Source organism: Rhincodon typus, chromosome 8 (genome assembly GCF_021869965.1).
Source record: "Rhincodon typus isolate 14 chromosome 8, sRhiTyp1.1, whole genome shotgun sequence".
In the NCBI taxonomy this organism is placed as follows: domain Eukaryota; kingdom Metazoa; phylum Chordata; class Chondrichthyes; order Orectolobiformes; family Rhincodontidae; genus Rhincodon; species Rhincodon typus.
Window position 1 is genome coordinate 45,451,284 of NC_063339.1, and position 13,511 is coordinate 45,464,794.

General features: G+C 40.7%; 1 protein-coding gene across 1 annotated transcript; it reads left to right on the plus strand.

Annotated features, from left to right (window-relative positions):
- The first annotated feature begins 9,835 nt into the window (after positions 1 to 9,835).
- LOC125483713 (N-alpha-acetyltransferase 30-like) lies at positions 9,836 to 11,092 on the plus strand. The gene has a single exon (XM_048600106.1). It carries the CDS (start codon positions 10,268 to 10,270, stop codon positions 11,075 to 11,077), a length of 810 nt encoding a protein of 269 aa, XP_048456063.1. The 5' UTR covers positions 9,836 to 10,267; the 3' UTR covers positions 11,078 to 11,092.
- The last annotated feature ends 2,419 nt before the right edge of the window (positions 11,093 to 13,511 follow it).

The window sequence follows — 13,511 nt, forward strand, 5'->3', positions numbered from 1 at the left end:
TTGCTTATGTGTTATTTTTTAAGGGGAATTGAATTGGTTGATTGACCACCAGTCACATTAAGACCAGGCAAGGAGGACACATAAGCATCCTCCACCAACTTTTGATCTTTTGAAAAGATCGCCTGAAAGTCAAGAATGCATGGCATGATCTTGGGATATTGATGTAAGAGTGCAGAGGTGGTTGTTAGATGTGAAGTAACTAACATGCAGGAATGCATGGTGAAAATGCAGTGAAGAACAGGTCTCAGACACATACACCTACTTAGTTTAAATGATAATGCACTGATACACAATTCATGGACAAACCAAATGAATAAAGTAACAAAAGTGGTATTGGTGAGAAGAAAGTAAAATTATAATTGGAGACTAAGGGTGGAAATACTGAAGAAATATCCGCTAATGGGTAAAAGTGAAGCAACAGCCAGAGAATCGTTTAAGTCCATACATAACTTGTTGCCAGTTAAGCAAAAGCCAATGTTAAACTTTATCACATGTATAATCAGCTTGTTACTATTGAACAAAGTGTACATGCCTATGTAAAGCATTAATTACTGAGGCAGCATAGTGGCTTAATGGTTAGCACTGCTATCTCCCATTGCCGGGGGCCTGGGTTCAATCCCAGCTTCAGGTGAATGTCTACATGGGTTTTCTCTCACAGTCCAAAGATGTGCAGGTTAGGTAGATTGGCCATGCTAAATTGTCCAGGGATTTGCAGATCACCTGGAGGGGTGGGTCTCTCTTCAGAGAGTTGGTGTGGACTTGTTGGGCCAAAAGACCTGCTTCCACACTGCACACTTTCTATCTATTTTGAAGATATCAAGGGGTGGAGTGCAGTGCTAGGCTCAAAAATGATATCTCCAAACCAGATCATTAAGAGTTGATTGGACATGGCAATAAGCAATTGAAGGAAAATACCTGACAAATAGATTTAGAGATAAAAAAAACTGCAGGTGTTGGAATCCAAGGTAGACAAACAGGAGGCTGGAGGAACACTGCAAGCGGGCAGTATCTGGAGGAAAGGAGCAGTCAACATTTCGGGTATAACCCTTCTTCAGAACTGGGCTGTTATTGCAGTGACACCTGGACTTATCTGTGACCAGGCTTTAAAGAACCCATTTGGAGCCCTCATGTGGCTCAGTGGTAGGATCCCTAGACCAAGAGACCTGGGTTCAAGTCCCACCTACTCCAGAAGTGTGTAATAACATCTCTGAACAGGTTAAGGATAAAAATAAGTTAAGTTTTAAAAAAATGTCCCATTAGGTACTTACCCACCCATAACTCAATGAATTTACAGACTGGCAGCTAGCTATCTAGCAACAGCATCAGTCAAACCTATTAAACATAATTGGCACACTTCCTTCTTTCTTGGAGCAGTTCAGCAGTTTGCACTGCTGCCTCACAGTACCGGGGGATCCTGGTTTGATTCTACCCTCAGGTGACTGTGTGGAGTTTACACTCTCTCCATGTCTGTGTGGGTTTCTTCAGGGTGCTCCAATTTCCTCCCACAGTCCAAAGACGTACAAATTAATTGGATTGGCCACGCTAATTCACCCAAAGTGTCCAGGGATTTGTAGGTTATGTGGATTAGCCTTGGGATATGCAGGGACAAGGTAAGGGGGTGGGTCTGGGTGGAATATTCTCTGGAGGGTCCGTGTTAACTCGACAGGCCGAATGGCCTGCTTGCACATTGTAGGAATTCTATGATTGTTGCAACAGAAATTGGAGGTCAAGGGGCAACAATAGAAATTAACAGCTGGAGGAAGGACACTACTTAATTTTTTCTCCATTGAGGAGATGATACTGGCCATCATTGGCCACAATCCTGACTTTACTTCTGTCATCCTCATATAAGTACACACTTCTTAATTTCTACTCTCCTAAGACCGCAACCCAACCCCATTTGTTTTTTTTTTCATTTCAGATGCTCAAGAATGAGAACGTACGGAGGCAATGGGGAGAAATTGAAAATGAGCAACTTCATCATTTGATTCGCAACCAACTCCGGTGTTGTCATTGTACCTAGTCCAGAAGTTGGAGAGTACTCCATCTTGCTGAAGAAGGGTCCAGACGAAACGTCAGCTTTCCTGCTGTTCTGATGCTGCCTGGTCTGCTGCGTTCCTCCAGCTTCATCTTACTCCTGATTTGTGCCTTGCAGATAGTAGCTAGGCTTTAGAGAGACACCAGGTGAATGACTTGCACATAATTCTTAGCCGCTGAACTGCTTTTATCGCCACAGTATTTATATGGCTGAAATAAAATCAAAGAACTGCAGATGCTGAAAATCTGAAACAAAAACAGAAAGTGTTGGAGAAACCCAGCAAGTGTGACAGCATCCACAGAGAGAAAAATAGAGGTTTTGTTTTGAGTCCAGTGACCCTTCGTAATGGTAGCTGAGAAATAGTTGGGAGAGCGTGCTATTTATGCTGATGACCGAGACGGGAAAGCGTAGCGGGGCCGGATGGTGATGGAATGAACACAATACATAGAGATGGTGCCGGGGGAGGGGGCTAAGGGGAACCATCAATGGAATCTGCCAAATCTCACAAGGCAGATCAGAATCAGAAGTCATGAAGTCACAATTACACAGTGAGAGGCATGTCAGGAAAATATGCCAAGTCAGCACAAGAAACCACTTTTACCACACAAAGTTCCTGTCTTACACTGGGCCAAGATTGTTTCAGACCTCTCCCATGTCCATGGAAATGATTTGTTTTTGTCTCTGATTTTACCGCCTCTCATTTTCATAATCCGTCAAGCACAGCCGTGGCACACGCTCTAAACGCGATTTGGTGCTCATTTAGGTCGCCAAAGGAGATAACCCCGGATAAGAGACTTCGATTTACTGCTAAATCATTTAGGGCCATGTGTAAGAAGTGGAGAATAGATCACAATACAACTTCTGTTGCCCTATCCGAAATAATAACAGCAGGGTACAAAGAATGATTCAGACAGACCAAACAAGATCTACACGCCACAATGCTACTCCTTCGGGCAACACTTCTAAGTGCAACCATCGGAATACCGGCGGACAACGATCAAAATACCTGGGGTCGGAATTCGGTCCCAAAAATCACCTGGGAAACTTCAATCACGGGGACGACCAATCAAAGAAAAATAAAAAATACAAATTGCTGGAGAAACACAGCAGGTTTGGCACCATCTGTCGAGAGAAAGCAGAGGTTACGTTTTCGAGTCCAGTGACCCCTCTTCAGAACAATCAAAGGTTGCCCTCGGAATCTGCAAGGAGCTGTTTCAATCAGAGGTTGGTTCTCTCTTGTGCTTCCTATACGTGGACTCAATGCAGAAGTAAAGCATGAGGAGAAAATTTAGGCAATGAGAAAATCTCAAGAGAAGCTCTCGGAAGAAAAATAATTTTTACCCGTGCGAGCGAAAATCGCATTGAACTAGTGCAAATGAATCCATCTAGTTTTCATCGATCTAACTTTTCAGAAGTCAAAGAACAGCTTCGGAGAAAACAGAGAAGGATCAAAGATGCACAGGGCAGGAGGCGGGCTATGAAGTGCCAATTTAAAAGGTAGGTCTACAGGATCAGATTCAGCATATCATGAAAGGTATATAACAACCAGCCGTGAAACTCCACTGCATCCAGGATAAAAGCCAAATCAATATCCAAGCAGGAGACTCTGATAGGCCACTCAGTGTATGCTATTTAGGACAGTGGTAGATAATATTATGATATAAGATGTCTGATTTACACACGAACCAAGCACAAAAGTAAGTCACTCGCCCCTTTCAGCCTGCTCCACCACTCTTTCTGGCTCCCTCCCTTTTTGAATAAAGGAGGTATATTAGCTATTTTCCAATCTAAAGGGACCTTCTTCAAACCTAATGAGTTTTGAATAAGTAAAACTAACTATCAATATCTCACCAGCTAATTCGTTTAAGAATTTCATTCCCTCGGATGAAATTTATTAGGGCATGGAGACTTTTCAACCCACAGTTTCAACAATATACTAATATGCTTCCCTAGTAATTGTAATTTTCTTGAGTTCCTCACACCCTTACAATATCTGATGGAGAGCTATTATTGGGATGTTACAGGTATGTTCTTTGGTGAAGACCAATGTAAAATATCTGTTCAATTTGCCTGCCATCTCTTTATCCTCCATTTCTGATTCCTCAGACTCATTTCCTATCGGACCAACACATTTTTTAAACTTTTCTTCTTTAAACATCTAAGAAACTTTTCCTATTTTTAGGCTAACATTCTCCCATATTTTTCCCTCATTGATATTTTAGTAACTTTTCTGCTGACTTTTATATTCTGACCATTCTTCTGGCCTGCAACTATCTTTGCACAATTACATTTCTTATCTTCAAGCCTAATACTTTCTTAATTTTTTTAGTTAATCACAGATAGCAAATCCAGCTCTTAGAATGCTTATTTATTGGAATGTATCCATTGTGTGCTTTCTGGACCATCCCCTGAAATGTTAGTCACAACATTTCGATTGACCTATGCTTTAACTTATAATTAACTTTTGCTAGCTCTGCTTTCATGTCCTCACAGTTCCCTAGTATAAAAATAGTAGTCTTAGACCTACACTTCTCTCCATTAACTGTATGTTAAATTCAATGTTATGGTCACTGCTGGCCAGGAGCGTTTTCACTACGAGATCAGTAACTAAAGTAATTAATCCTATCTCATTAGGTCAAAACCAGATCTGGTACAGTCTACTTTTTGATCAGTGCTTTAACATGCTGGTCTAAGAAATTGTCTCCATAACATTTAATGAATTGCTCATTTAGAGTACTTTTTTCCATTTGATTTTTCCAACAAATATAGGTACAGTAAAATTCTCCATGATAATCCTTTTGACAAGCTCCTCTATTATTTCTTCCTTGATACCCTGTCCCATCCTGTGGCTACTGTTATGGGGACTGTACACAACTATCACAAGACACCTCTTGTCTTTATCATTCCTCATCTCTATCCAGATTACTTCTATATACTAATTTCCTGAACTTAAGTCATCCCTCTCTATTGTGTTAATATCATCTTTTTCAAGTTATTTCCTAACTTCCTAAATGTCATACAGCCTTCAATATTCAGGTCCCACTCCAGGTCATCCTGCAACCACATCTCAATTATGACTGCTGGATTGTACATGTCTCAATTTGTACTAGTTCGTCTGTTTTATTGCGAATGATACGTGCATTGAAATACAGCGTTTTAAGTCTTGTCCTGTTATTATCTCCAGTCTTAGCTGCTAATCTGCTCTTGGATCTGCACTCTGTCCTTTCCTGTCATTGTTTGTTTATCATTTCCCACATCAATTCCTTCCTTTGTTGCCTTTCCTCTTTCCTCAATTCATAACTTCCCAAATACAACAGTTCCTGTACAGTTCAGTTGTAGATCCCCAATGGAACAGATCCCATTTTCTTCATTTTGATCTACCTTTACACCAACTATTCTAAACTTTGAGTAAGATTTGTGTGTGTGAAGACCTATAATGATTAACATTTAAACATTTCTGTAGCCATGATGATTCTTTGAAAAAAAACAGTATTAGAGAGAGCTCTTGGAAGCTAGTGGGAACTTGGTTCCATTGGGAGAATTATATGAGCACAGAATAAATTGTTCAGTGCATTAAGCTTCAGTTAGAAGATTCTGGAAACTGTATTTTCTTTCCTTGGAAAATCTTTTTTAGTTTCAATTCAAGGTTTGGAGAAGTTTTGGTTTAAGTTGGATGTATAAGGCCGTTTCTCCTGATAAAGAAAAATAGCTTATTTCTTAACAGTTCTAAACTATCTGAATGTGAAGAGTTTAGTTTTTAGGTTTCAGACCAGAAACATTAATTTAAAACCCTGAAGAGGTTATCAGAAAGTCTAAGCTAAGTTTTGTGAAGAGTCAACAAAGAAGCTATCAGATTCTGAGGACAGGGAATTGAACCCACGATTTTCTTAAGCCCTATGGATGTGCTACGGAAGGGATTTCTCTTCAGTGAGAGATTGATTTATACTATCTTCATTTCCTTTGCATAAATACTCCTATTTTATTGTTAAAATCAAATGTGCAGTATTGCATGCTTGTGTTTCCATGAAAGAACATCTTGTTAAAACCAAAATATGATCTTTCAAGCCAGATTTCAGTCTAGGATCTGACTTGTGCAGTAGTAACATCAGCTGCGTTCATTTTAACATGAAGTGGAAGAGTTTATAGAAGTAGTGTCATCTAGTACAGTGCTGCTGTCTGAAAGGAATATAAATGGATAGAAGCAAAGTTAGATAAAGGAACAGATATTAAATAGCAAAGAGACATCAGGGCATAAGGAGAAAGAGAAGGAATTTTATTGAGGTATACTGCAAGAAGAGTTAAAGTTGAAAGGAAGAGTCACAGACTACAGACTAAGAGAATGGCTGCAATGGGCACAAGAATACAGAATAGAGAATTGGGGCTAAAACAGATACAAGCACCCATGGAAGAACAGAGACAGCGTGAACTACACAGCAAATAGGACATGAGGGAAAGCCAGTGAGAACAGGACTACTTAATAGATGAAACTGCTGAAACAGAACGTCATGGAGTAGGGCACAAAATAGACAGTTCAAGAGCTGGCAAAATTGTAGGTAGCAGAACAGTACATGGGTATGGATAGGTGGTCAGAAGCCCATGGCTCTATGGCACCAAAGGCGTTTCTGAAAAGCAAATTATTAGTCCGCTGGCAAATATCAAGGTTAGCATTGGAATGGGATTGAGCTCCGGCAGTTGAGGTGAGATAAACTGAGCAGAAATTACTGAACACCAAAACAATACATCGTTGGATAGTTTGAGAATGGATCAAAGTAATTAATGGACCAAACAATAAATGGAACAACTGAAAAATAAGAACTTCACTTCAAAAATTATTATTCATCATTTTAAATAATTTCGTGATTTTCATTGTCACTTTTTTTGCCTAAGATAAGCAAGTTTAGATAGTTGAGCTGCTTCACTATACCAGAATTGAAATCCTGAGCCATTCTTAACTCTCTTCTTTATGTATGGTTATTTTTGATTGTGCATTGGAAACCTAAGCTGAAAGCATCTTATGGGGCTTCTAATATTTTGATTCTAAATATAGCATAACCTGTTTGTTTTGATCATTACTAACATCAACTGGATTTCGATATTTTGTCAACCGAAACTTCGAGTTCTTCTTTCTGCTTTAATGAGTTCCATTTATTCTATAATGGAGAAAATAAGACAACTTTCATTTATATTTCATCTTCACCATAGAGAAACAAACCAAACTGCTTCACAAAAGTCTAGACAGATAAATATAGAAAATATATAGAAATCAATTTACTATCAAAAATAGCCATATGAAGAGAGTGAAGAATGGCTCAGAGTTTCAAGTCTTATATATTGACAAGTAGCTCAAGTAACTGAATTTGCTTATGTTAGGCAAAAAATAGAGAGAAGGAAAATCATGACATTAAAAGTGGTGCTGCATAATCAATAAGATAGATTTTAATACAGGATGTGAAAAGACAAAGAGATTTAGGGAAGGAAGTCCTGTGTGCAGGATCTAGAAAGATAGAGTGAACAATGATGCAATTGAGGTGACAAGAGATGCACAACAGAGGTACTAAAGAGTAATGTGCAATTCTTGAAGGATTCCTGAGCTGTAGGATGTTATAGAAATATCAGGAAATGAAATAATGTACGTAAGCAGGCACAGGAGTAATGGCTGAACAGAATCTAGTGCTGTAGGATGTTATAGAAATATCAGGAAATGAAACATCAATGTACGTAAGCAGGCACAGGAGAAATGGCTGAACAGAACCTAGGCAGTCATGTTTCAGATGAGCTAAAGTTTATATAAGGCAGAGAATGGATGACTGACCACGAGATCATTGAATTGGTTTAAGTTGGAGGCCAGGCCCAAAGGCATAATAGATTTTTGCAACACCTGGATAGAAGCAAAGTTAGATAAAGGAACAGATATTAAATAGCAAAGACACATCAGGGCATAAGGAGAAAGAGAAGGAATTTTATTGAAGTATACCGCAAGAAGAATTAAAGTTTAAAGGAAGAGTCACACATTACAGATCAGGAGAATGGCTGCAATGGGCACAGGAATACAGCTGATTGATGTTACGGAGGTGAAATTAAACAGTCTTTGTGACGAAGTCAATATGGGGTCAGGAGCTCAGCTCAAGAGCAAATTTGAAGCAACATAAACACAGTCCAGTTGAACCTGAGACAGTGGCCACAGAAAGCTAGCAACCAGTTACTAAGAAAGTATAAACACGTGGACTGTGCTTACTTTGTAAAAATCATTTGATGGCATACTTGTTGACCTACATTTTTAAAAAGCAAATTATTCCCTCAGGGTGCATTGTTTATTCTTGTGGAATGCAGCTAACAGGGGAACTATGCATTTCCTGTTATCTGTAGTCTTATCATCTAAAAAAAACTTTAGAAATCTCTGAAAAATCAATTATGGAATAACAAAAGCAGATGAAAGATAGCAATACTCTCCCTGTAACCAATTAGTCTCCATTAGGGTTATTTCTCCTTGAAATGTATTTGAATGATACAGCAGGCTTGAGAGGTTGAATGGCCTTCTCCTAATTAGCGTGTTTGCTCAATCAAATTTTTCAGCCCTGAAAAAAATGTATCCCATTTGAACTTCAGTGTTTTCTCCACAAATGCCAAAACAGTTTAACACCTCAGGTCGAGAACCATCTCTATCTCTGGCCTGTGGTGTATATACAACATTTTCTTACGGTTTCCTATAAATAAGTGCATTTTGGAAAGATGTGTTTCACTGTGAAATGGCGTCTGTAAATCTGCACTCATTTAAACTTTACTGGATATAGATTTTAAATTTTAATTAGGCCACGATGTTACCCAGTGGGATATGAGCATAATCCACAGAAATTCATCCTTCCATTGTTTTAATTCAGCACTTAACACATTTATCGTGAACGTTTAGCAGAGAGGGCGCCTTTGGATGAAATCCTGCAAGCTTGCATCCCACGTTTCAGGAACAGCGAATGTTTTAATTCCGGTGAATCGGTGTCAAGACCACTTTTTTTCAGGTCACAGTGGTCATCCCGCATCCGCATATCCAGCACCTTTCACTGTTTTACACAATTGGGCTGATACTTTCAACACCAATTGAGGATGCGACAAAAACACCTGGGGTTTACACTGAGAGATAGTAAGAACTGCCGATGAAATCCGATGTGCACGTTGTATTACTGTGTTTGGAAAAGGATCCGTTCTGGAGCAACATTCATTTTAAGCCAGTCCCTTTTATATTTGACAGTCACTCAGCTTCAGCTACAATAGCTGTGAAAATATACACTTAAAGATAACATTTAAAAAGAGAGCAAAATGAAGAAGGGTCTCGACCCGAAACGTCAGCTTTCCTGCTCTTCTGATGCTGCTTGGCCTGCTATGTTCATCCAGCTCTACACCTTGTTATCGCAAATAATAAAACACGTGTTTCACTAAAATCAAGTATATTCTAACTTTGGACTTGAGACTGACAGAAGACACAATAGCTCAACTCACAAACGGCAATATGAAGAAAGCAAAGGCTCAGAAGTCACAATACGGCACTTGCAGCAAGGGAATGATTTAAACAGTTTCCAGAGGCCAAACTCACACAGAAAACAGAAACAAAAAGCATAAACACTCATCAAGGAGGGAAAGACTAAGGTTGCATTTAGCTCAATGATATTTACTCAAAACTACACAAACTCCTATTTTCTCCCCATGAAAGCAAAGGCCATCCACCGCAACCTCACGTCAAATCGTCCTTCCTGACGCTCAACCGGCGTCGGTCAAAGGTCAACGTCGTAAAAACAACTTCGGGGCGAGACGGGAAGCCGCATTTACGACGGTTATGACGTACACGGAGGCGGCGGGGCCGCGCGGCAGCTTCACTTTACGGCAGTGCCTAGGTTGAGAGTGGAAACGGCCTCGAGTGGCTGGCTGTATGTCGGAGCAGCCAGTGGCCGGCTTCCCCACTTCGGCAACGAGTTGATCTCTCTCCCCCTCTCCTGCTTCCTCCCGCACGCTTCCACCCTGCCTGACTGTGTGGATGTCGGACTCTGCTTGACAGGTCCCGGTCCTGTGCAGCCTGGCCTGGTGTGGTCCGGTCGGCTGTGGGATGTGTGAGTGCTGAGGGCGGGCGGTGAGTCCCCTCCTGGTTAACCCCCCTCCCGCCCCGTTCTCCCGGTTAGATCACTTTCTCCCTCCCGCTGCTTTTGGCCCTCATGCCGACGCTGCGTTTCTCCGCTCTTTAGGATGTCTGATGTACCGCCTGGGCCTAGCGTGCTGTCCCCAGCCCCCACTGACATCTCGCCCCTCTCCGCTACTCTCAACCACTCGGGAGTGTACGGCAAGGTCCCGGGACCGCAGCCAGGAGGGGGCGGCGAGCAGGAGGAGGAGGAAGCGACTGCTGTGGACGGGGCTGGCCAGGAACGCGGCGGGGAAGGCGGACCACATTCGGCGAACAGTGTCGGAAACTACCCGGAGCCTAACCGAGCCAAGAAGGGCGTCCTGCACCTTCACCACCATCACCACCACCATCACCACCACCACCAGCAACAGCAGCAGCGGCTGCTCAACGGCTGTGTTATAAACCCTGAGCTCCACTACAAGGCGGAGTGCAAAGGCCGCCTATCCTGCGCTGAGGCCGCCACTGCCGTCGAGTTTCACTCAGGACTGTCACTGTCCGAAGGAGGCAGGAGGAAAGCCGACGGCAAATATTGTGAGAGTCCCAACGTGAATCATGCGAGTCAAAGGACTGCTGAGGCGGCCGGGCCTGACACACTCAACCCCAGAGATGGACTCGATCGGATTGGTATCGGCCCAGATGACGATGAGCAATACCGCCTGGCCGCCTCGATAGCTGCTTGTAGTTTGCACCCGCAACAAGAGCCCGACTCGAACGACAGGATACGATATGTTGGCTATGAGTCAGAGTTGCAAATGCCAGATATAATGAGATTGATCACGAAAGATTTGTCTGAACCTTATTCCATATATACATATAGATATTTTATTCACAACTGGCCACAGCTTTGTTTTCTGGTAAGTGTGGTATGTTGGTAGGGGACTATGTAGTATACGTATGTATATCGTAAATAATGCTTTTAATAGAAAAGCCTGTGAAATGTCCAGAACGTAACACTTTTTTTGTAAGGACTGAAAATGAGTTGCCAAGGAAAGGTCACTTTGGCATATTGCATGCTGATTCCCACACTTTCAGTTGCTATCAATAGTTGTCATGTTAATGAGTGTAGTTTTATTTTTGTAAGCATGTAGGCTTTGAGAACTTGCGTTGCAAAAGAATGAATTTGCCATGCTATTTATAGTCCTCAATGTGACAAATAACCTTGACTTTGCAGTTCTGATTCATGTGAAAGACTAGATGGAAAGTTCAAAGGCTTGTTCTAAAATCCATTGAAATTGTGGTATATCGTTAAACTTACATTTGCTATACTGACATTTTTTTTTTAAGTAGCACTGTTGTTAATGCCACATCTTCTTAGGATGACTTGAATTGCTGTAGCTACTATGGATAAAACTCATAACTTAGAAATTGTTTCACCTCTTAGCCTTTCTGCTTTTACCTGAAACACCGCTGTGAGCAGTGGAGATCATTTGAATGTGTTTTTTTATTCAATGCAAAACGTTTATAATCTTATTAGTCACCACTGGTGACTGCAGTATGAAGACTTTGAGTTTTTTTTAATAGCAAGCCAAAAATGTGGCACCTCATTACTTAACCATACTTGTTTCTTTTTAGCATGGCATTATGATTTTCTTGAGAGGTTGATGACTCTTAAAGGCAAACGGAAACTTCCAGTTAATAACGTAAATGATGACATAAGATTTCACATTTAAGACCATTACTTAAGTAAAGATTATTGACAATATTGATAAATCTTTGTAGAAAAGTGATCTTTTATGCCAACCCAAAACACTGTTTACAGATATCCTTTTGTAAGTATACTCTTTAAGTATATATTCAATTCTTCCAGAACGAGTCCAGTGATTTTTAGCTTCTGAAAGTTTACTTCTAATTCTTTCTCAGCCTGGGAACTGTTAAACTCAAGACTTTCTTTGTCAGTGAGCTACATTTCTGATATTTTTCCTGTTGTGCCAAGCAAGCCCATTCTTTCAATATGTTTAGAGCTCCACATGAATTCAGCATTTTTGATCTAAGTGAGAGCCTTCATGTGTTGCTGTGTGCTGAACCACAGATCTTACTGCCAATAGCTGCTGTTTCTTTCCTGGATTCTGAGAACGTAAGTTGCCTGAGAATGTCAGGGAGATATTAGAAACTTAGAAAATACAAGGGGAATTGTTTGGACAAGAGGTCATGGTCTGAAAATTTTCAAATCCCAGTGTTGAACCCAGAAGGCTTACGGTGCCTGACTGAAAGAGATGCTGATCGTCTTGCTTGCTCCGAGTTCCACTGGAACGCTGTAGTAGGCCGAAGGCAGTACTGTAAGCATGAGGGCAAACTGGAGAATTAAAATGACATACTATCAAAAGCTCAGTTATGCTTGCTTGAAGTAAAGAGTTCCACAAAGTAGTTGCTCAAAAAACATTTGGTCTCCCCAGTATAGATGAAATTGTAATGTGAACAACAAACATCTGTTTACATATTTTCAATATACTAAATAGAAAATTGTCACATGAATCATCCTGAACCATTACATGTACGTCAGTAACATTTTTCCAGAGATTCAAAGCAGTTTTCAACCTTCCAAGGTAACCTCAAAACGCTATCTTTGGCACTCAGTAAATCCTAAAAATTTGTGCGCAACAATACAAAGAGGTTTACATAAGCTTTATTGATCTGTCAAAGACTTTTGCCATGAATCATGAAGCCATTTGGAAAGTCCTCCAGTGACTTTGTTGTTCAACAAAGTTTGTCGCTTTTTGTGATTCATCTGTGACAATGACAGTATCCATCCTTCCCAATGGATTAGTAAGTGTGTCCTTTTATATCCAGACAAGAGTCAATCGAGACAATGTGCTAAGTCTGTTCGCTATCTAATTCAGCTTAGTTAGGGATTCATTCATGACCAGCTTCTACAACAGGCGATGATTAGGTTTAGACTGTACAGGAAGATTTTCAATCTCTCCAGGCTAAGAGCCTTTGGTAACCCCCATATTATAATCTCAACATATCCATGGCTTAGAGTATACTGATGGCTGCACAATTGTGGCCCACATAGCAATGCCAGTTAGCTTAACATTTTCTAATATCTTCCCTATGACAGCTGTTGTTAAAGACATTATTGACGGGGCACTTAGGTTCAAGGTAATCAGGCAGAATCAACATGGTTTTGTCAAAGGGAAATCATGATTATTCAACCTACTGGAGTTCCTTAAAGAAGTAAAGTGTGGTGTCGTTAAAGGGGACATGGATATATTACACTTTGTTTTCTAGAAAGCATGTGATAAGATGCCGAATCAAAGGTTATTACAGATAATAAGAGCTCAATTTGTACAGCATAAAAGATTGACCTGG